Here is a 25642-nt window from a genome sequence, read left to right as displayed (position 1 = left end):
TCGATCACGTGGCCAGGGAGATCCCACATGGCCCAGCAGACCTCTCCTGACTTGCCCGCTGCTCCCCTCAGCAGTGGCTTCGGTCTGTCTGCCTGTTCTGCTCTCTGCTCTGTCTCTGGTGAATCTTCTCATCCTCTGGTACCTCTGGCCTGTACCCCAGATATTGTATAAATAAATAAACAAGCAAACAAACAAATAAATAAATCTTTAAATTAAAAATAAATAAATAAATAAATAAAATAAAACTGCAAAGTTTATTTCCAAAGATAGATCTGTATATGTAATTGAAAATACAATTTATTAAACTTTTGTTTTTTGATGGTTCACTGTTACAGGTAGGAGAACTGTATTGATCTTGTATTTTTGGTTCTTATCATTTGATTTTATTTATGAAGGTTGGCAGTAATAGAAAGTGATTTGGGAGCCTGTGTTTTTATGTGTCATCAAAATGAAAAATAAAATAGCCTTACTTTTCTGTCACAAAATCATACAAAAATGAACAAAGCATTTTAGAGTTCATCTCAGAAAAATCAGATGTTCTAGGTTCTCGATAAAAGAAATACAGATTGGCATTAATATGCTGGAGAGCAGTACTTTTCAGAATTGTGTGCCTAATGCACTGAGAAGTTTCCCACAACGACAATAAAATACAACTATACCAGGTGCATGTAAACATTTTGTCTCTATATTCTCTCATAAACGTCTACATTTCTCTTAGTATTCTCACAGATTATTCTACCCCTCATGCAAACCAAAACTAAAATGACTCTGGCCAACAAATAAAATTAGGAATCTCTTGGCTAAATCTTTTATTTTATTTATTTATTGTCTTCCATGTTTTTTTCATTATTTTGTACAATATTTGATGCCTCCAGTCATGTGTATTTCCCATTATTCTCCCACCACTGCAGCACCTGTGACCATAACCATAGTACCTTTGCTCCTCCCTCCTCTGTTTTGACCCCTCTCTATCCCTCTTCCCTGATGTATACCTCAGATCTATGGTTTGCCTGCAAGTTTTGTCTTTTTCCAGATCCTTTATTCAGTTACCCCATATTCCCCCTATAAGTGAGACCATCCAATATTTTCCTTTTCTGACTTATTTCACTTAGCAAAATCCCTTCCAGTACCATCTATGTGGTTGCAAATGGCATAAGTTTATCTTTTATGATCCCTGAGTAGTATTCCATTGTGTGCATGTACCACATCTTGTTTCAGTCATCTGTTTTGGGACATTGAGGTTGTTTCCATATCTAAGCTTATGTAAATGGTGCTTCGATCAACATAAGAGTGTAGGCCTCCCTTCAAATTAGCTCTGCTGCCCATTTTTTTTGACTGAGTCATATGCTTTGTTTTTGTTGAGTTGTTAAGCTCTTTGTAGATCTCTGATATTATTCCCTTAGTTGTATGGTGCACAAATATTTTCTCCCATTCCATGGGATGTCTCTTCATTTTGGTTACTATGTCTCTTGCTGTGCAGAAACTTTTTTGTTTGATGTAGTCCAGCTGATTATTATTATTTTTATTATTTTATTATTATTATTTTCCTTCATTTTCTTTGCTTCTGGGAATGAGTATCCAAAGATGTTTCGGAGAGGTATGTCATGGAGTGCTTTTGTTAGCTAAATCTTTTAAAGACACAAACATGTTTTTTAAAAATTGCTTAAGAATATATAAGTAAAATGGAGGTTCTAAAAGAATGTACCGTTTTGTCTGAGCTCTTTGACTGCTCAGGCCAAAACAGCTATAATCGCCAGGGCAATGGTTTGCTTATTGTAGCTGCAGCAAATTTATGACAAGTGCCTTTAACAAAGGATTGAGTCTGGCCGTTAGAACAAAAGAGAGTCTTTTATGGTGGCTGAGGTGATGGTTCATGCCAACCTTCATAAAATAAAATGACATGTCCCAAAAAGGAGGAGTCAATGCAATTCTCCCACCTGCAACAGTGAACCATCAAAAAACAAAAGGAAAACATAAAAGAGACTTATATGGGGATGGAATTAGTGGGGTTGGAGGACAGGAGCCTTTTTGGGGGACAAAATTTCTTCTCCACGTTCATGTTTCTACTCTCTCTGTGTGTATGTGACTTAACATAAGAGAGAGAGAGAGAGAGAGAGAGAGAGAGAGAGAGAGAGAGAGAGAGAGAGAATTGCGAGGTTGCAGAAATAATGAGAATGACAAAGCAAGTACATTCTGAAACCATCACTTCTGTTTTTGTTTCTGTGCCAAAGTTGCTAGCTCATCTTATGTATGCTTGTATGTTTGTATGTTTGCTCTTGCCATGATATTAGAAAAGCGTGTTTCTTCCAGATGAATGCACACACACACACACACACACACACACACTGACTTCCTATCACGAGAAAAATTATTAGAAGACATTCTTAAAGATTGTAGAGAAGACAAGCTTCCAGTCACTGACTCCTGCTTCCTTCCCTGTTCATTTCTCTGGAGCCTTCAGAGCCTTGTGGGAACTTTTAAATCTGGGCAGTCTGCGACTTTGTTTACTACTGGCCACCACCCTGATCCATTTCCTTCTAGTGCTTGATGACTCTGATAGCTGTTAAAACAGCAGGGACTGAATGTGTGTGTATGTATGTGTAGTTAAAACGTTTTTTGATCTCATAACTGCCTGTAAAGTCAATGATTGCCACACTCACATCAAATCCTTGAATTTATTTTTTTCTGGACACAGAGTGAAACTTACAGGACTTCTCTTGTGCCAGCCTCTGGGAACTACCATCGCTGCCAACGTTCCCTTACGGCAGCAGCACCACTGACTGAATATGAAAACTGAAAAGGCCGTTTAATTATAGGTAAACTTTGCTTTTCTAAGTATCTTTTCCTGACGTTCTAGTTTTATATCCCCAGAGCATTGTGTCCACTAATGATTTCCGTTTTGAACACATGCTTGTAATTTTAATGTTTTTGCCGAAATCCAATTTCCCCACAGGAGGAAGTTCAGTATTGTTTATCCTGTGCAGATTGTCAATGATTACTTTCATTTTTCTGGGTTCAGTGCAATTCATCTAAAGCCTGCCAGGATTAGGGTCTTCAGCAAAAATCTGAGCTTCATAAAGGAAAAAGGAATGCACTTGAAGTCTGACTTCTCTGTTCCCATTTTTCTGAGTTCAGTGGAATTCATCTAAAGCCTGCCAGGATTGGGGTCTTCTGGCAAAAATCTGAGCTTCATAAAGGAAAAAGGAATGCACTTGAAGTCTGACTTCTTTGTTCCCATCTTTCCTTCACTCTCACACACAATATTTTAAAAGCACTTTCCAGAATATGACTACATTGTCCACTGCATTTATTTCAGTAGCTGAGTTCATTGTGGACCACATGAAGCTGATTTTGTTAGGGCGGAACAAAAGGAAGAAATTTTTTTTCTCATTAAAAGAATCTCAGTGTTTATGTCAGATGTCCTGGTTAGTTTCTCCTCAGAAGGACATTGTTTTATTTTTTTTTTCTTTTATTCCATTAAGCTTCTTTAAAGTCAATTTTAATCTTTTTAATATTCAACTATGGCTCATTTTAATAAGAGAACTTGTGGTATCATGCAGACTTAACATAATCACCTAAAATTGTCATTTTCTGGTAGGATTTAAAGGATTTTTAGGTTTATTTTTTAAAGTAAATATCATGAAGAAACTATTGTCCAGGTACCTGGCATAATGCCAATTATCTTATGCCACCTTCTTCCCTACAACCAGCTACCCGTTTAAAGTTGTGAACTCATCATCATCCCCTGGTCACAGTGAGGCAATTCTACTTCAGTTTCCTGAATTGGTTGCACCCTCGTTCCTGATGTGACTAGCATGTATTTAGAATCGGTTGCCTTATTTTCATTTTGTTACTCATGTTCATCCTTTTCTAACAACACTTTCGTGGCATGTGAGCTTTCTGTCAGGGGAAAGTTTGTTTTGTGAAAGAAAATTCTTCTTACAAACTGTGAACACTCTGATTTTAATGAGATAAATCACTGATGTTATTTCACTCTAGATTGGGCCCACCCAAGGCAGATTTGCAGTGTGACCAAGTGAACAGAGCTGGGAAAACTGAAGTCCATTTCTAGTTTGCCACTCACTTGTTTGTGTCTTTGAAAAGAATCTCAAATTTTCTTTCCTAATCTCATCTACAAAATAAAATCTTCAGGTGGGTAATGACAGTATATATTAAGTAAATCAATGTAATTTATTTCCTTGAAGACACTTGATTGGCTTGCTAAACCATTTTTATATACCCTATATAGTTAGAAAGAAGATTAAAAGTGGTTAAAGTCTTGGTTTTCAGTTTTTCTTTTGCATAAAAACTACTTTGGATAGTTGTTGTTAAATTATAGATTCTGATACTGGATTAGGGCTGCATATCTAGCAAGCCCTCAGTTGATGCCAATAGTATCTGGTGCTTGTAAATGACTATATTTGAAAGGAGATTATGAATAAATTAATAAAATATAAAATAGTGCAATTAAATAGATAAATGAAGAAATGAAAAAGATGGCATAAAACATACAATTTAGTCAGGAATAATGTTATTAATATATAACATACGTTAACCACCTACTATTTTGGGAACAATTTTGTTCATAGGCTTTATAGCAGATATTATGAAAAGGAATCTGTGTTCTCAATATTTAGTTGCTTTCCCATAATAACCTGCATGCATAAAAAGAGTTGGTAAATGGAGCTGTAAATCTACTAAATAGCATTCAAATAAAGTTTGGGATTTACATATGTTTTACATAACATAGGAAGAAATATTTTCTACGAAATTAATAGAATAAATTATTTAAGGAAAATTCTTTCATTTGTTATTAAAATTCAAATCTAATATATGATTATCCTATATTGACTTCTACTGTCACTCATTCCTTTATAACCAAGCAGGGAAATTAAGACTATCCTCAAGTTCTAGAAGATTCTGAATGGAAAGTTCAAGTTTTTTCATCGATTTATTCAGTATTTCAGTATCTACTTCACTCCAAATGTTGTACTTAGACTCAATTTTTCTACTCTCTTTCTGCTAACTTCTTGACCAACCAAGTTATCTTTCCCTTTTTGAGACTTCTGACATGTTCCATAGTATTTCATGCTTTAAAAGAGAATTATTTTTTCATAAGATCCTCCTTCTACACTAACAAAGAACTATTAATCTAACCAGATATTTTACTAAAAATAGAGGATAATTGAAAAGTGGCGCAAGCAGTTGAGCACTGCACTGTGAAGCTGTCTGCAGCCTCTTCAGTATGGGTTCGATCCCGGCAGTGGAGGGTCTCACATAGTGAAGCAGACCTCTTCTGTCATGCCCTCTGCTCCCCTCATGCCCTCTGCTCCCCTCAGCAGTGTCTTTGGTCCGTCTGCCTGTTCTGTTCCCTGCTCTGTCTCTGATGAATCGTCTCACCCTCCCACGCATCTGGCCTGTACCCCGATTCTTGCATAAATAAATAAATAAATCTTTTTTAAAAAGTGTATAGAAGGTAACAACTTAATATGAAATATTTATTTTTTTTCTTAGTTTTATTTATTTATTTATTTATTTATTTATTTATTTATTTATTTATGCAAGAACCGGGGTACAGGCCAGATGTGCGGGAGGGTGAGAGGATTCACCAGAGACAAAGCGGGGAACAGAACAGGCAGATGGACGAAATACACTGCTGAGGGGAGCAGTGGGCAAGACAGGAGAGGTCTGCTGAGCCATGTGGGACCCTCGCCTGCTGGCGGAGATTGAACCGGTGCTGCAGAGGCTGCGGCCAGCTTCACAGCGCTGCGCTCAACTGCCTGCGCCATCAGGATAGGCCCAGAACCCTTATTTAATAACAGATTTAAATGGGGAAATAAAAAGCTTTGTTTTTGTGTGTACACCCATTAATAATAATGTATAAAAATGTGACATATAATGCATATCTTACAGTGTGAAATGAAGAAATTTTTGTTCCGATTTCTCTCCTCTAGAATTTTTTTGGAGTGTAAGGGTGGGTTGGAGGCGTTACCTCTATAACACCAAATTGTTACAACATGTTTTTCCCAATCAAAAGAATGCTTTCTATTCAAATCAATTTTAGGCACACCTGTTTAAGCCACAGCTAGCTTTTAAATGACTGTTTTATCTGTGGCTCCCATCATACAAGTGACTATGGAAAACTTACGTGAATTCACTGTTTAAAGCATCCTTCAGGAACTGGATGATCAAATTACTTACAAATAACAGCTATTTGTCTGACAGAAATTATATTTGTCTATCTAGAAGTGGCAATCTTTGAAGTCTAGTTTTACGTATTTTAGTAGAGGTAATATAAACTTATCTATGATTTTCATCTCAGATTATTAATTCAAGCTATCGTTACATTAGTATACATTGTATACATTATGATTATTGATTGACAGGTACTCAGAAATAAGTGAAGCAATAAATTATGAAGGATCCTATGACTGCTACACTTATATTTCTAAAATGTTTACATTCTGTTTGAGGGCATGGACTTGGGAGGGCCGTAGAATGAAAAATACTAGTAAGAGCAAGACAAGAAAATTACTTATAAAGTTCAGTAAAAATGAAGCGGAAACAAGTAAATGATGAATTTCTGTGATGGTTAATTTTATGTCAACTTGTTAGGGTCATAGGGAGTCCAGATATTTAGTCAAATATTAGTTTTGTTTTCTCCTCCCTCCTCCCCTATGTGAATAAGCCTCCTCATAACTGTGTGAGTCAATTTCTTATCATAGATTCCCTCTCTTTATATACATAGATGTATATCTTCATATATATATAGAAATAAATATACATAAACTATATTATTATTATTATTTCTATATATAATCTCCTATTGGTTCTGTTTCTGAAGAACCCTGACTACTAGTCTCATAGGATCCAAAATATTTTCAGAAATTCTGTACATTAATATTTTCAAAAGCTTAGCAAGTTAATGAGATGCTAATTCAGAGTTAATATTATTATGGTAATAATAGTTACTAACCAAAGAGTATTCAAAGCAATATTTATATTATATATACATGTGTGCATTTATATACACATATATACATACACATAAAGAGATTAATTATACATAATTAGTGCATGTAATTTCAGAGAAAGGCAAGTTCCAAGATCTGCAGGATGAACTGGTAGGTTGGTGATCTAGATTAACTGATTATTTAGTTCCATTATGAGTTTAAAGACCTAACAGTAAGGTGATCTGATGTGATATTTCAGTTCAAAGGTTATCAGGGGTTAGGCCCATGAAAAGTTGATATTTTAATCCCAGTCTGAACAGAGAAGAAAAGTGATATTACATATTAAAGATATTGGGCAGGACACATTCTCTCTTACTTGGGGGAAGCTTTAACCTTGTTGTTCTAGTCAGGCCATCGATTGATTGAATAAGGCCCACCTACATTGCAGAAGTCAATAAACTTTATTGAACATACTAATTTAAGTACAATCTGATCCCAAAGCACCCTCACAGAAGTATAGAGAATAACATTTTGCCAAATATGTGAAAGCCTTGACTAGTGACCTAGTCAAGGTGACACATAAAATTAACTATCATTAGCTTTTAAACAAGATAAAGTAACAGGCACCAGATTTACCCTCTTGTATGAAACAAACAAAACAAATGCTAGTAAATAGCAAACACATCAAATGAACCCAATGGTTTCCACAGCTTAGTGCCTCAAAATAATTTTCTGATGGAGGGTAAATTCGAGCACAATACCAGATATTCAGTAAAAAAATACCAGGCATGAAAGCAGGCAAAAGGTAATCATATTGAAAAGAAAAAAATATTCAATTTAAAACAATCTAGAATAAAGATACCAGAATTAACAAATATGATATTAAAATAGTTACCTCAACTGTATTCAATATGCCTGAAAAGTTGAGACAGAAAAAATACAATCATTATTAAAATTATCTTCTAGACATGACAACTACAATGTCTGAGATAAAATACTTAGGTTGGGATTAGCATCAGATTACACACTGCATAAGTAAAGGTTAGTAAACTTGGAGTACAGCTGTACATATTATGCAAAATGAAATGCAAAGCAAGAAAAAAATTCTGTGAGCTATAGACAACTTCATATGGTCTGGAGAGTCTCAGACATAAGAGAGGAAAGACATAGCAAATAGTTGGAGAAATAATGACTGTAAACCCACATTTCCAAGAATCTCAATGGCCTGTGCGCGGGCACACACACACACACACACACACCCCGATAATCATTCCAGGCATATATTAATTCAATTAGTCAAAACCAGGTACAGAGCAAAAACTATCATAGAAACAAATGCATTATGAACAGAAAAACAAATGTGAGAAAGAATAAGTCTCTTGCAAGGAATAATGAAATACAACTGAAGAATAATGATAATTGGTTTATTTATTTTGCCATAAGTCCAGATATCTTTTAGCATACTTTCAAGAAATGTGATTTTCAATTCAATGTGATATAAGCGATTCCATTTCTTTTCAGTTTCAACTAAAGACCTTTGTTCCTCTTGTCACTAAGCCAGTAGCTGCTCTTGCAAATTATAACTTTATACACACAAAAACGCCCTTTGTATTTAGATCTCTGTGTGCTTAGTGTGTTAAAGGTCAATTTTAATTTTTTTCTTGTTATAATGTCTTAAGATTAACCTTAGTTACTCAGCTTCTGATTATTATACCTTTTTTCCCTCATGATCTGTCAGTATTGTACCAAGAATTTGTGCAGTCTAGTACAAAAATGACTTCCCTTGAAGACTTCCAGAGAAAAGATCTGAAGATGGTTCATGGCTATCCTATGATCTATTCTTTTGCAAACAACTGGGAAAGGATTGAGGAATTCCATAGCAAGCCAGATGATATTGTAATAGCCACTTATCCCAAATCAGGTGAGTGTTGTGGCCTAACAGCATGTCTGATTTCAACCTTTGTTTTCTGAAAAATCAGCTTCTTTTTAAAATCAGCATTATCCTAAATTCATATTCCTAGCAGTCAGTCTAATTATCTACTTTGTATATATTAAAATTGGGCACTTGGGGCATAGAAAGAGAATCTCTTCAGAACTAGTTTTCTAATAGAGTAAGAAAAATGGCAGGCTTCCGATAAGTACTTTGTTGCTCCCAGATGTGGGTGACGATTATATAAAAATGTTTCATTCTACCACAGGTACCACTTGGGTTAGTGAAATTGTGGACATGGTTCTAAATAATGGAGATGTTGAAAAATGTAAGCGAGATTTTATTAATGTTAAAGTCCCAATGTTGGAAATGGCTGTCCCTGGAATAAGAACTTCAGGTAATCTTAAACCACCTGGGAATTATAATTTTGTAATGTAATTTATATAGCATATTAATTATTGCACTTGTGATTTCCATACACAGAAAATGGAGATTTGGTAACATAAATGGAAGTTTTTGTGTAGGACAATTACCAAGGTATAAAGAGACTAGTTTAGATCATTACATATGAAGTTATAATAACCAAAGAGGAAAGAATTTTATTGATGAGAACAACTAAAAATGCAGTTGGTAACATAAAAAAATCCTTACTTTTTGTGACCTTTAGAATTTGGCAGATTAAAACAATGAACTTCTAGTTAGGACATTGTTGTAATTAAATAATTATCTCCTACTACATAAAATTTATTATTAATTCAGTTCATTTTTTTCATTCCACAAATATTTATTGGGTGCTTCAGAAGAATTTATGCACTGTGCTATGTCTAGCAAAAAATATTAGTAGACTAGTAACCTCCCCAAGGAGTTTATGGTAATAGTTACATTTAATAAGTAAATTAATAATATGTGAATACCATTAGTCTCCCATGTCCAAATAATAAGATTCTATGAAAAAAAGGAGAGCTTACTTACTTTATTTATTTATTTATTAAAGATTTATTTATTTTTATACAAGAACAGGGGTACAGGTCAGATGTGTGGGAGGATGAGAGGATTCACCAGAGACAGAGTGGGGAACAGAACAGGCAGACTGATGAAATATACTGCTGAGGGGAGCAGTGAGTGAGACAGGCGAGGTTTGCTGCTCCATGTGGGACCCTAGCCGGCCGACCAGTATCGAACCCCTGCTGCAGAGGCTGCAGACAGCTTCACAGTATGGCGCTCAACCGCCTGCGCCCCACCAGGGAAGGCCCTGGAGAACTTACTTTAGAATAAATGTTTAGAGATATCTATTCATAATTGACATCTAAATCTATGTATACCTTGGTGTGGTACAAGACAGCAAGAGAAATTGAATGGAAGAAAGGAAAAGTGGGTTGCAAATCAATTGGAGATTAGAAAAGCACAAATCATCTTGGGTTTCTAATTCTTAAGATTCTTTTATTTTATTCTAAACACAATGAGAAAGATATGAATTGCATTCAAAAAATAGAATTTATATTGTTGTTTCTTTAAATATAAAGACCTCACTGGATGCTGTATGAAGATGAGATTGGGAAACTAGAGAAAATATATTTTTGGCTTTTTTTTAAAGATTTATTTACACATACAAGAACTGGGGTGTAGGCCAGAGGTGTATGGGGGGTGTGAGAAGAATCACCAGAGACAGAGTGGGGAGCAGAGCAGGTGGATTTAGTGAAGGGGAGGGGAGCAGTGGGTGAGAAAGGAGAGGTCTGCAGCACCATGTGGGTCAGCTCCCTGGCTGGGGATTGAACTCATGCCGCAGTGGCTGGCAATGGTTGATAGTACTGAGACTTTAACCCCTGCGCCACCAGGGAGGCCCTATTTTTGGCTCTTTGATGGTCTATATAACATGAGGAAAATTACAAAATGAAAAATGACTCCCAAAGTTTTATCTTGATCATTGAAGGGACTATGGAGCATATGGAAAATAGCTGTAAAGTAATATATTTAGGGATCAGGTTACTAACAATTTAATATAGACATATTGTTTGAGAGGTCATTTGATATTTCAAATATTCAGATTCAATTATATTATTTGAAGTTTGTAGAGCAATGAGAACAGCAGGATATAACTATAAAAAATGCCAACATGAAGAGGCTTGGTAGAAAAAGAGGAGCTAGCAAAGGAAACTGAAAAGAAAAACTCAGTGAGCTAAGTGAGAATTAGAAGTATATGATGTTCTTTAGGCATGTGGAAGGATTCATAAGGCAAGGTTTGGTTCTCAAATGCTGCTGAATATCTGGAATAAGAAGAAAGAGGAGGAATCTAGAAAACTTAAATAAGGGACCAGGAAAATGAATAACTATAAGAAAGTGAAAATCAAAATCAACAAAAAACTATGAACCAGAGACACTTTTTGGGGGGTGGGGGGTGGGAGGGGAGGGATTAGGGTCAGAATGGGGGGGTTGCAATTGTATGGGGTATATAAAAATAAAATATATTATTAAAAAAAAAAAGAAGAAAGAGGACATGTAGGTCAGCTGAAAGAGTAGTAACCAAATTTTCTCTCCTACTGGAGTTAGTGAAGCACATAAGCCAAGAAGGACCAACTGAGAAAGTATCACTCCTATTGTGTGGCTGACTGAATTCAGAGGGTCAATGCTATAGAATTGAAGTTCAGGACTGACTTGAAGCATAAGATTGCTTTAAATTCAAAATATAGGGTTTCTTAAAATGAGTGAGCCAGACATAATTCTTTTTAAAAAAGAAAAAAACAGAATGTGTTCCATGGAGACTAATATCTCTGTATTTCAAATTACATTTTCCCAGGTGTAGAACAATTAGAGAAGACTCCATCACCCCGGGTGGTGAAGACACATCTTCCAATTGATCTTCTTCCTAAGTCTTTCTGGGAAAACAACTGCAAGGTATACTTTAGACTACGACATTTTTAAGTATTATCTTATTCCTTTACTCTTTCACATAGTGAGCAATTGTTCAAATGTTTTACTTGTTACCTTGAGAAGTGAGTAATATAAGAAATTGTTTCATTAAGAAATGTAGATATTCTAGTCTAAACCTACATTCTCAAGCTTTCCAGATTTAAATCAATACAATTAAAATGACTATTCTAACAAAGGTAATATATAAATTTAATGCAGTCACCATCAAATTACCAACAATATTCTTATAAGAAATTATTATAAAGCATAAAAGAACCATAAAAGTCCTCAAATAGCAAAGAAATCCTGAGGAAAGGGGGATGAAACAGAAACATCATGTTATCTAGTTTTAAGCTATCCAATAAAATAAAAGTTAAAACAATATGGTATTGACATAAAAATAAACAACTGGGTCAATGGAACCAAATCAAGAGGCCAAAAATAAATTGAAATCTATATCAATATTAAATAAATGATAAAAGCACTATGACAATACAACACAAAAAGGAAAGTCTCATAAATAAATGATGCTGGGAAAACCAGATGGCCACATGTAAAAGAATAAAGTTGGTTTACTCTCTAACTCCTGCAAAAAATAAAAATTTAAAATTACAGATTTAGAAATAAGAACTACAGCAATAAAATAAGTAGTAGAAATTATTGGCAATGCATTTCATTACATCAGTGACGAAGATGTTTTTGGGGAGTTGCTCACATTGGCAAGGGTAATAAAAGTAAAAATCAGCAACTGGAATATACTCAGATTTAAAAAGTCTTACACAACTAAAGAAAATATAAGTAGATTAATAAGACACCTGCTAAATAGAAAGAAATATTTACACATTACGCAACTGACAAGGTGTTTATATCTATGATAAAAAATTATGCAATTTAACAATAAATAAACAGCCCAATTAATAAATCAGCCACATAGCTGCAGACAATTCACTAAAGAGGATTTCCAGAAGACCAACAGATACATGAAAAAAAAATCATCATAATTTTTAATAAGAGAGAGATGCAGGTAGAAACTATAATGAGGTCAACTCACACCGCTAAGAACGGTACATGTTAGAAAGACCCTCAACAGTTGCTGCAAAGAATGCAAAGAAAGGGCCTCCTTGTGGTGCAGGCGGTTGAGCGCAGTGCTGTGAGGCTGTCCGCAGCCTCTGCAGCATGGGTTTGATCCCAGCTGGCCGCCGAGGGCCCCACACGGCGCAGCAGACCTCTCCTGTCTTGCCTGCTGCACTCCTCAGCAGTGTATTTCATCAGTCTGCCTGTTCTGTTCCCCACTCTGTCTCTGGTGAATGCTCTCACCCTCCCACACATCTGGCCTGTACCCCAGTTCTTGTATAAATAAATAAATAAAATCTTTAAAAAAATGCAAAGAAAGAGGAGTTCTATTACCTTGCTAGCTTATATTCCCTAAATTAATTACCTTTCAATTAATTTCTTTCTTCCTCCCTTACAGATGATATATTTGGCTCGAAATGCCAAGGATGTTGCAGTCTCATATTACCATTTTGATTTAATGAATAACTTAGAACCTCTTCCTGGCACCTGGGGAGAATATCTGGAGAGATTTGTGACTGGAAAGGGTAAGTAAGCTGTGGCTAAAATTTAATAATTTTTTAATTGAATAAATTAAAATACATTCAAACACCATTTCAAAAAATTGAATCAAATATATGTATTATTTTATTATGCTATTCAATATGCAAACCTAATATTTTTCATCTACTTAACGAAAGTAATTTGAATATCATTTCAGTTGCTTAAAGTACATTCTCAGTTTCTATTCACAGTAGAAACTTTTAGCTTTCCCAGATCATTTGTCAAATCTCTTACACACACATTTAAAGTACTTAGATAAATACTCGATATCAGTATTTTGTAAAAGAAAAATGTCCTTCTCTCTGAGGCTAGGTGTAATCTATGGACGTCAAGTTTTTTTCATTTGCAATACTTCCTTTGTACTTTATATGGGGTTTGTTTTCAATCTGATTGTTCTAAATCAATAAATGTCTGACTTTAAAAAAATGGCCCTATGTTGTCAGTGTCCTTAGTAACTAAATTCCACAAAATATTTGTACAGTTTAACTTATTGCTCAGAAAAAAAAAATAATTGGATGAATACTTATAGAAATAAACTGTGTTCCTGGTTTTAGTGGCATATGGTCCTTGGTTTGATCATGTTAAGAGCTGGTGGAAGAAAAAAGAAGAACACCCAATACTTTTCTTATACTATGAAGATATGAAAGAGGTAAAATGGTAGAAATTTATCCTGAACAATTCTTCTGTCTACATATTGGCATAAAAGGATTACTATTTATTTTTTGAATTAGTCTGTGAAATCCAAAAGAATATGATTGTTTTGCTGTCTTCCATTCCTGCATACACAAACATTGCTTGCTAAGATCACTAATGTTTTCTGACTGTAAAATCAGTGACTTCTTTTTATTTATCTTATCCTTTAACAGTTTTGTTATATTTTGACCACTTTTTCTTTTTGAAATTCTGTCCTACACTTACTGGGATATTATTTTCATGGTTTTTCTGTGTCTCTCTTTCACAGTCATTTTTTAAAAATTCTTTGCTAACTTTTAGTAATCACTCCCATGTTCACTGTCACCAAAACCATTTATGCTAAATACCCAGAAAAGTTCATTTTGACGCTGACTCTGAAATCAAACCCATGTTTTTATTGTATTTAGCATGGTCAAAACTAAACTCATCTTGCTTTTCTGTCATATGTAATCATTTGTTCTTACTCAATCACTGATGCTGCCAACTCATTTTTGAAAGTTTGAAAGTAGCTTTCCTCATTGATTTCCTTTCATCTGTACTGAACATCCTGTTTGCTCATATGCCTTGTCTGTTATTTCTTTCAAATGAGTCATCATCTTTTTCTTTCTTAATACCTCTCTTTTAACTTAGGGAATTGTAAGCATTCATTTCATCTCCTATATGAATTAATATTAGTTCAAATACTATTACAAAGTTCCAGATCACTGTTCTGCATCTATTTTATGTAAATTGACCAACATCCATCCCACAAACAAACATACGAACATACCTGAAAAGTAATGGAAATCAAGTTTCTCTAGTTGTAAAAGCCTGGAAGCAAAGAGGATTCTTTTTAGACTTTCAGATTAGTGACAGAAGGTACAATAGCTATCATCTTTGTAACTGCAATCTCATTAACTAATGTAGCACCACCACATAAATAGGGGTTCTTGTTGCACAGTTGACTTAATGAATGAATAAGGTGTAATAACAAACATTTCAGTGACATCAGTCCTATTTGGCTTAACAGAAATTATGTCCCATGGAAAATGCCTCTTACTACAGGTATTTCTGAGAAACTTCCAGAATATGGCTCATAGCTTATCAAAAGAGTTTTTCTGCTGTCTTGGCCTTTGCTTTCCATTACAGCTTTGTGCAGCCCATGGAAAATCTGTTGTCTTGAACTTATTATTACCCTTTGATCCAGTACTTGAGATAATTAATATGTTTGCTTGCAATTCACAGCTACAAAGCTAACGTGTCTTTTTGAAGCCATTTTTTTAAGGGGTGATATCCTAGGACTGGATGATTAACCAGAATTAAAATGTGGACTCTTCATAAGAGAGAAATCTGCCCATTCTGTACTGCACATCTCTCTTTGTTTCCTAGACATCCTTACTACCTTTATGATAAGTGCAATGTTAGGTTCTCAATATTGTTTAATCATTTCTACAGGATGGAGAAATACCTTTCTTGGACTGGGCTTGCATCCATAGTCTCAATCTGACATTACGCTGTTCTCCACATGACACTATAGAAACCATTTCTCTCCTTATTCACCTAAATGCCTTATTCAAAGAAACTCATTCATGTTGATTTACAGTCTGGCCCAACTTTATAAGCATAGTCACATATTCTTAATGCCACTCAAATCTGCTATCTGCAACATACTTAGTAGACAATGTTTTTTCCCTGTCATGTAATCTTTTTTAGAGAATGTTCTATCTGTGGTTTAATATAACAATAACAATAATAGGAAAAAATTATTACTTATCAAGAATAAAATTCAGGGTCTCCCTGATGGCTCAGAGATTAAAATCTCTGTGCTATCATGCTATCAACAGCCACTGAGGCCTGAGTTCGATCCCTGGCCAGGGAGCTAACCCACATGGCTCAACAGACCTCTCCTGTCTTGCCCACTGCTCCCTTCAGCAGTGTATTTCAGTAGATTCACCTGCTCTGCTCCCCACTCTGTCTCTGGTGAATCCCCTCACCATTCCTCCCAACCTCTGACCTACATCCCAGTTCTTCTATGCATTAAAAAAAAATAAATTTCAAACCTGATGTAAGGTCTAAAAACTTACATCAGGTTTATGAGTGCCTGCATACATTTTTAATCGATGAAGTGAAAGAGAAATACAGTAGAGAAAGATTCACTAAACACCAGCACTCTTTGCTTTAAATGCTACTGTTCTATAAAATAACGTGACCCTACGAATGCTTTGAATCCTTGACAGAAATTACTGCTTGTCCACCTATTCTTTCCCTTGTACTACTGTTTTTTTAATTATTTTTATTAAAGATTTATTTATTTATTTATACAAGCACTGGGCACAGTCAGAAGTGCGTGAGGGTGAGAGAACCCACCAGAGCCAGAGCGGAGAACAGAACAGGCAGACTGACGAAGTACACTGCTGAGGGGAGCAGCGGGAGCAGGAGAGGTCTGAGGGACCCTCGCCCGGCGGCCCTGCAACCCAGAGCGCAACCGCTGCGCCACCGGGGAGGCCCTCCCTTGTACTACTATTAACTTTTCTTTTGGCTTTTTCTGCACTCTCATAATTTTTGAACTTGTACTCCTTCTACTCGTTCACATTCTTTAAGAAGCCATCTTAGACTTCTCTCACAGAAACCTGATACATAAAATATTGCTAGAACCTCTTTTAAAGTGAACTCCTTGCCAAAACACATGTAAGTAATATGACACATTATTAAATGTGGATGCTTCCCTTCTACATTAAAGATAGGTCATGGCCTCCCCTGGTGGGGCAGGCAGTTGAGAGCAGCACTGTGAAGCTGTCCGCAGCCTCTGCAGCACCAGGTCAATCCCGGCCAGCCCGCAAGGGTCCCACATGGCGCAGCAGACCTCTCCTGTCGTGCCCACTGCTCCCCTCTGCAGTGTATATCGTCAGTCTGCCTGTTCTGTTCCCTGCTCTGTCGCTGGTGAATCCTCTCACCCTCCCGCGCATCTGGCCTGTACACTGGTTCTTGTATAAATAAATAAATAAACAACTAAACAAACAAATAAATAAATAAACAAACTTTAAAAAAAGATAATTAGGTCATGATGTGTTTGCATCTTGGAGTTTATTTTTAATAATTTAAGTCCAAGCAAAGTCACATCACTATTCATGGCTTAAGGCAAAGAAGCATGAAGTTGTTCATGAATTTATTATTTATATGTAATTATGGTTCATAAAATCAAAAAAAGAATTTTGATTAAGAACAGATATTAAAAGCAGAAAGAATAAAATGGCACTGAGGTCCCTTAAAGCTTTCATTGTTCAAATCTGTCTACAAATTAAGCTTCAAGTAACTTGATATGTTTTCCCTTTAAATACTACTAATATCAGGCCCAATGCTATTGTAATTTGAATGTAAAAAAATACTAGAATAAAGAATATTTCCACTCTTCATTTGATAAATGCAAATTAATATTTTTCATTTCTATGATTAATTTAAGAATTGTGAATAGATACAAATAAATGCAGATTCAATATTCACAACTTAAGAATCAGGACCTCCCTGGTGGCGCAGCGTTTGAGCGCTGGGTTGCGAAGCTGCCCGCAGCCTCTGCTGCTCCCTGGCTGCTCCCCGGCCACCGGAGGAGGGTCCCACATGGTGCACAGACCTCTCCTGCCACCTGCTGCTTCCCTCAGCAGTGTACTTAGGTCCTTCTGCCTTCTCTGCCCCCCACTCTGGCTCTGGTGAATTCTCTCACCCTCCTGCACTTCTGACTGTACCCAGTGCTTGTATAAATAAATAAAAATAAATCTTTAAACCCCCCCCCAAAAAACCCCAAAACTGTTAAACAGTAACTTAAAATACATTAATTATTAAAAAAAAAAAAAAGAACTTATGAATCACCTAAAAAATCAACTCAGGAAAAAAGGTTGTAAATAATATATAACTTTTCATTTATTTTAAAGATTTATTTGTTTTATTTTTTGGGTTTGTTTCTATCCAATGATAGAATCCAAAGCAGGAAATCAAGAAGATTGCTAGATTTCTAGAAAAGAACCTGAATGATGAGGTGTTGGATAAGATCGTTCATCACACCTCATTTGAAATAATGAAGGACAACCCTCGGGTGAATTATACCCATCTGCCGAGTTCAGTGATGGATCACAGCAAGTCCCCTTTTATGCGCAAAGGTGAATATTTTATTGAGTTTAAACTTAAAAACAGTTTCTTTTTTTATTTTCTTCTTCCCGTAGATAACTGTATTGATTTATTAACTTATTGAAATAACATCACATTATTATATTGTATAAGTTTTGAAAGTCAACTTATGTATATACTATATTCGGTTCAGCACTTAAAAAGTTCAGTTCTATTCTTTACCATCTTACTGTCCACTTTTTTCTTGATTTAGCTACTCCACTTTTTAATTCTCTTATAACTTACTCTGAATTGAAAGTCAGTGTTCTAATCTCTTCTAAGTCACTTTTTTAAATATTAGCTACTTTCCTCATTGAGAAATAAGGACACTCAAAATACCTACCATAAAAGTTGCTGTATTAGATTAGAAATTATTAAAAGGAATAGTATTTGTAAAACTGTTATCAGAATACCTTAAGTATTTCATATCTATTCCTCTTCCTCTTTAGGATGCTAAATAAGAATGGCTTTACCAATTCTTATGTAAGTCATTTCAAATTTGTTGTCCTAAATCTTAAATTTTTGTTAAAGTCAACATCAGTGTCCTTTCTCTCCTTAGTGATAAATATTGCTTGGTGTAATACAATCTTCTATCATTTTGAAAGCGTGTACACTCATGAAGAAGGATTCAAGAGAAAAGTTTTTTTTTTTACTGTGTGGGAAGTTTTTGCTCCATAAAAATACTATCTGAATTAGAGAAAGCATAGAAACTAAATTTAACTTAGAGAGATGACAAATCAGAAATTTGACACGGTTGAAATTCAGTTTTATTTCCAATGAAGCAAATCCTGTGTATTTTAGCTTATTGTATATGATTTGTATAAAAAGTGTTTTGATAATAAAAACAGATACATTGCACAAACTGGCTAATTCAATTCAAGGAGTTAGCCAGTAACTTCTATTTTCAATATTTTTGTTAAACTGGAGAGAAAGAAGTAGAATTCTAGTTGGTATTCTTGGACAAAAGCACAATCCAAAGAATTTGTTTTGCACATGAACACATGGATCAAAACTCTTGATTTTGAAAAGAGTTGTGTGGTTGTATTTTTTTTCTAAGTCATTTTTCTTTAACTTTTTAAGCTAACAAGTAGCCTTGGTGTTTTCAAGTCATGCTTTTACTTTCAAAAAATACATTTAATTTCCTAACAATAGTTTCCAGAGTTAAGAGGGCAACTCAAATTTTCCATTATGAATAGTGCATTATAAGTTTGAACAAGACTCTCTCAAAGACACACACACACATACATACACACACACACAAGATATTTTCCTGGTGGAAGAATCAGAAAAAAAAAATAGCCTTTATAGACAAATTTTCATTCTGCTCTATCATTGATGTAACTTCCAGGAGAATTTTATCTCTAGTCATGTGAAAATTGATACCAACTTTTGATACATAATTGGGGTTAAAAACATACAGAAGATTACTTCAATATCTGGATTTTTTTCCCCAGTTCTGCAGAAAAGAGTACATATAGATTAGGGAAATCTAACTAGAGATCTTATTAACATTAGTTGTTAAAGTGGCAAACAATAGATCCTTTGTGATCTGATTAATGCAGGGTTTATCAATGCTATACCACAATCTCAGTCTGTGACTATGAATACATTAATTAATCTGTTAAAACTATGACTATATAACTAAGAAAATTGAAAGAGTATAAAATCTACAGCAAAGTTTTGGGGAAAGATTATAGTAAACAATATATACACATTCAGAATATTTTTCTGACCATAAATAATACAAGCAAAAGTAGTAAGTCTTATTAGCATAACTAATTAAAGATTCATCTATATATTTATTCATTTATCCATTCAACATACATTTGAAATTATCCATGCATTCATTAATTAACATGTAAAAAATTTTCACAAACAGACTTACCTACCTCATTTTCTAAAGAATATTAAGGGTTGAATGACACATCTTCCTCAAGAAGATCATAATGTAATGGAAGAGGTATGCATGTAAATGGATGCTAGGTAGGGCTGAGAGTGAAGTAGAAACAAAGAACCAGGCCCACTCAGTCTTGAAGGATGCTATGTTAGATAAGTTAATACCAAAATTTAGTCAAACAATAGTAAAGAGTGGAAGAGGATCGATGATATTTAGATGATATCCAGTGTTTGTATCAATTTCCTAAATTGCTGCAAAACAGGAAATTTTAAACTTTGACCAGAATTTTTTTATAGAAAAAAATTATACTTCCTTCTCTCTTGTAAAACAAATCTATATAATTTACTCTCAAAATAAAAGATAATTGAAATAATTTATTGTAATCTTTATAGTTTAAATATATGTTCACTTTTTAAAAGCATCATCATTGGTGAGTGCTATCTCAAATATGTACTACCCTCATATACATTATGCTATTGCCATCTGAGAGTCACAGAGCAAAGAATAAAAACCTGGAAAAAACCTTATCTATGAGGATGTTTTTCATTAAAATGTTCTGAAATTTTCATCAAGCCATCATAGAATTAATAAAGCTTACAATTCAATAGGATGTACTTAACAATCATAAGTTAGCAAAAATATTTTCCTTCAAGCACATTGCAGTAATTTAAAATTCATTCATTTCAAATAAATATTTACAAGGATTTAGTGTAAATTTATATCCTGAAAACTTTACTTCTGTAAAGATTATTCAGGGGTATAATATGTTTAATTTTAATGCTATCCTCATGTAAAATGCAAATAAACATAAATCTAGTGAATTCAGGGAAGTAAGCATCCTCTAAATAGCATAGCATTATCATTTCTACATTTTGAAAAGCAATACTTGTCAGTTTTCTATTTCATGTTTTTGGTGTGCTGATGACCTGGTCTTTGTGACAGTTTCCAAAAGTAACTCAAAATAAAAAATGCGCTGCTCATTAATGCAGTGATAATCCCATTACCTAGGACTATTGGAAACACTAAAAGAATGTTTTCCAGGAATCTATTTTACCTTCCATAAATTAGACAAGAAAATCTACCCTTCTCAGAAAGTATTTTGAAAGTCAGTCTCTGTTTAGTGATAAGCCAACTTTCAAGGTGGGAGGAATTGCTAATAAGACAGAAATGATGTTTTCAAACATTCAAATACAAAGAAAACCCTCCTTTGTATCTTCCAACATTTTCTTTAGATATATATTATCTTTTTTTCTTCATAAAGGAATAATTTCACATTTTCATGCTTTTTTTTTTGTCATTTTTAGGGACTACAGGTGATTGGAAGAATTACTTCACTGTGGCCCAAAGTGAGAAATTTGATACTATTTATAAGAAGGAAATGGCTGGAACTATACTTCAGTTTCGCACAGAGATTTAAAGAGCTTCACTCACAAATATGAAGAAAGAAATGTAGTTTGTTGAAATGGGTTCTGACTTGAGCAATCAAATGATTATTTTAAAACTGATTTTTCATTATCATTAATCAGGTCCCACATTTTTTTTTTACTGTTCTGAGATTCCGTATTGGTCCTAATATGAGGGCTAACCTCTCTCTATATGACTTAGAATTAATTTCCTGTCCCTATGAAAGTACTCCACGAAATGTTGTTTGCACACTGACACTATAGTTCCTGAAATTTCCTGTTCCTGAAAATTTGACCCACTGTTCCACTGTCTCTGTTTCAAATTGTTCCTTGAGTCATAGCTCATCTTGCTGTGCCTCTATTTGGATAACAAAGGTTATATGGTTCAGATTTTGGAAATGTTTCTATGACTAAGTCCAGATTATCCAAATTTCTAATATCTGAGTATTGAATTTCTGAACTTTCAAAGACATCAGTCTCCCTAGGGCTCCTTAGGGCTCTTTCCTGAGAACTGGAGCTCTGCTCTGAAGGACTGGACTGAGAGGCCTGGAGCATTTTCTTGGGGACACTCTTCCTGGTTTCAACAGTCTCTTCTAATTTCTGAGAATCATCTATTGCCATGGTCACTATTTGAGAACTTCAGTTACTTCATCTTGTGTCTAAATAGATTTTAATCCTTTAATAGCACCTTTAACACCCCAGATAAGGTCATTGCTGCTGTAAAAATCTAAACATTGCCTAAAGAAAATGCTCTAGACTGAAACTCCACCATGCTCTTCAGACCCAAAATCCCCTCTACATACTGTGCCACATTATGCCTATCAGCTCAGGTTCTTTGGTAGATGTTTCCTTGAAACATTTGTCTTCTCAACTCCAACTTTGCCTTAGAGGTAATTATTTATATCTCTAGGTGTAGAAATATTTGCCTGTCCATTATATCAGCATGTGCCAAATTACATGCTAAACCCATGGTCCCAAATTCAAGTTTGGTTAAAATGTCTTGAACTCTCCTTATTCTGGAGGAGAGTTCTACCACATTATAAACATCTTGAACCATAACTGAAATGACTGAGATAATTTGTGTTATAAAATTTTGCTGTCACAATCAATGGTACATTTTTCAAATACATAAATAAAAACCCTTAGTATTATCTCATTCTATTTTTCTCTATTCAAAGCACATGATGTAAAGATAGTGATAGTAAGTATCTGACAGTGATATGATCACTTTCTCACATGTGGTACCTCACTGGTCAATTCAAGGACTATTTTCAAGAAGCCCAAGCATGGCTTAAAAATTTTCAGCAGGTTGGGCCTCCCCTGGTGGCCCAGGCGGTTGAGCCCAGTGCTGTGAAGCTGTCTGCAGCCTCTGCAGCGCTGGTTCCATCTCCGCTGGCTGGCGAGGGTCCCACATGGCACGGCAGACCTCTCCTGTCTCATCCACTGCTCCCCTCAGCAGTGCATTTTGTCAGTCTGTCTGTTCGGTTCCCTGCTCTGTCTCTGGTGAATCCTCTCATCTTCCCACACATCTGGCCTGTACCCTGGTTCTCGTATAAATAAATAAATCAATCTTAAAAAAAAATTTCAGCAGGTTGTTCAGAGTAAGGACTAGTGTTTGTCCAGCATATGTGCCTATTGTGAGCATTTGCCATTATTGAATAAAGAGAAAGAGCCACAAAGACTCCTAAGGAAACAATATTTTAATTTAAGAGTGTGCGTTAGATGTTAAATGTTCAAAACCAATTAAATAAAATTTTTGTTTTCTCATCTATAAAATTTGGTAATTGGTTTGTATTTCTTCCATATTCTGAAATTTTGTGGCCATAGTTGCTTCCTACTTTTGTAATCAATTTTCTTCATCAGTGCGTGGCAGTTCTTTGTGCTTCCTGCACAAGTGCTTCTGTTTCCATCACTCCCTTTTCTGTCCAGCTTATTCACACAGACTCACAGAAGAGAGTTAATATTTCCACTTCCTTAGATTAAAAGCCCAGTTGTAGTTTTACCTCAGTGAAAGTTTTTCTTACCACCTTTCACAAAATAAATTCTCCTTTCTCTAAAACCTCCTAGCCTTTGTCCTTTGGATAGCTTATCTTACAGTTAGTAACTTCTGACTTCTTTTTTGTGTTTTCACTGAGGTAACAATGGTTTACAATGTTTACAGATATAGGATCTCCCTCTTTAGGTATTGTTACCACACCACACCCACCACCAAAACACCCATAATCCTCCACCCTAGTCCATTGCGCTCCTCCCACTTTGTTCTCTTCCTGCCCATCCCCATTTTGGTAGCCTCACTTCTACAATCAGATTTCCAAGGTTTATTATTGATTTGTCTTTATCTAAACCTTTGTTTTGTTTCTCTATAGTCCACATATAAAATGTCACCATTGGATATTTGTTTTTCTCTTTCTGACTTTATCCACTTAGCATAATCCACTTCAGGTCCATCCATGTTTTTATAAACTTCTTTTTTTCATTCTAGTGCATCATTATTTCTCTGGAGCCATTCAACTGTCATCAAATAAAGCTATGCTCATAGAAGACTAGTTTAGGTTTTTACTTTCATTATAGTTATTATATTAGCACAAGCTCAGTAACTACTTAGCTCTGTGTTTTGAACATTGACACATTTAAAGTCATGTTATCTTAATAATATTTATTTGTAAACCTCTCTTGCTAATTCACAATCTATTTCATATATTAAATCACACAAATGAAACATACATAGTATATGCATACATACATACACAAACCTTCATAACATTCTGTAAATGTTCCCCATGGATCAAATACTGTAGTGATTTGATTCTCACCATTATTCATATAAAGTACATGAAAAAGCTATTTTACAATTGGAAATTCATATTGAAAGGTCGATGCAGGGGCCAGGAATGAGGAAGCCCATATAGAAAAAATATAAGATGGCCCTGACACCAGTACCACTGATACCATCAAACCGAAACTGAGGCAATAAACAGGAGAAAAACAATAAATGTCTCATTTAATAAGAGAGATGAGCATTCTTTTTTAAAATTAGTTTTTATCTAGATATGATTACATCTTAGTAAAATGATTTAAAGCTGCATCAATTCTATCCTTCTTTAAATTTTTATTATTGTATTTTATTGTTGTGTTTTAAGATGAAAGAAGTTTTATTTTCCAGCAATACTCAACTTGTTGTATTACTTCTGACAAAAATCAATTATCAAAAATCTTCAAATTCATCAAAAATAATGACCTACTAGATAACAACCTTTATTGGGGTGTCTCTTATTAGATTCTCTCATTACTTGTTGTAGGCAAAGGGTTGAAGCCCACTTGATGTTCAAAAGGATTTTCTACTCTGTAATTAGAATCATGCATTTTCTCAATTTCAAGGATGTCCTAATGACTTTATACAATTTGACACAGACTATTTAGTTAATGTTTACTACATTTTCACTTCAAATCAAATTATTTAACTTGATAAACTTTGAAATTTAGTACTGTGAGTTAGTATACACTATTTCTAATATAAAATTTTTTATTGTGTGCTTTTAATAAATTTCCTTTTAACTTTGGAATGAGTAATTAACACATTCAATATGCCATTTAACTGTACTAATGTTGTTAGTCCATATTGTCACATGTTTAAATCAGATTTATTTTTATTAATATTTTATTGTTTCTAGGCTATTAAAGAACATTCAAGGAAATTCAGAAATAGGAGTCTGCAATACTCACAACTCAAAGCTTTTCCTTTACCGAATTTACATAATTATAAGCCATATACCTTAACACATTTTAGATGCAAACAAGAAAATGTCAAATGCTTTGCAATTCTAATAACTGTATTAGCACAAAATTGATCCTGTAAAGAAAAGATCATAGCAAATGAATTAAAGGATGGGCCTTAAAAAAAAAGAGAAGTGGATAGTTTTTTTTTCATTCTAGGTCTTATTTATAGTTACTTTGATCATCTAGTCTCATTGAGTGTTAAGTCCAGGCACCCATGGGATCTGTAAAGTTTCCTTCAGAGGCTGCCAAGGGTCTGGGGATATGGTAATAGAGATGGTAGATAGTTGACTTTCCCTCTCTTGTTTCAAGGATAGAAATTGAGCTTTTAGAA

The 25642-nt window shown here is 34.6% G+C and overlaps 1 protein-coding gene across 2 annotated transcripts; it reads left to right on the top strand.

The window, feature by feature from the left end:
- The first annotated feature begins 2464 nt into the window (after positions 1-2464).
- Positions 2465-22852, top strand: SULT1B1 (sulfotransferase family 1B member 1). Of its 2 annotated transcripts, XM_037529718.2 has the most exons (10): positions 2465-2590; positions 2696-2816; positions 4000-4152; positions 8692-8874; positions 9152-9280; positions 11678-11775; positions 13262-13388; positions 13959-14053; positions 18047-18227; positions 21436-22852. In XM_037529718.2, exons 4-10 carry the CDS (start codon positions 8727-8729, stop codon positions 21546-21548), a joined length of 891 nt encoding a protein of 296 aa, XP_037385615.1. In that variant the 5' UTR covers positions 2465-2590; positions 2696-2816; positions 4000-4152; positions 8692-8726; the 3' UTR covers positions 21549-22852. The 2 variants fall into 2 exon arrangements, with proteins under 2 accessions (XP_037385615.1, XP_054543958.1); XM_054687983.1 differs by lacking the exon at positions 2465-2590 and having other exon boundaries at positions 2648-2816.
- The last annotated feature ends 2790 nt before the right edge of the window (positions 22853-25642 follow it).

This window comes from Talpa occidentalis, unplaced genomic scaffold (genome assembly GCF_014898055.3).
Source record: "Talpa occidentalis isolate TD23 unplaced genomic scaffold, MPIMG_talOcc4v2.1 talOcc4.6, whole genome shotgun sequence".
NCBI classification, from domain to species: Eukaryota; Metazoa; Chordata; class Mammalia; order Eulipotyphla; family Talpidae; genus Talpa; species Talpa occidentalis.
This window is presented reverse-complemented; position numbering and strand designations above follow the sequence as displayed.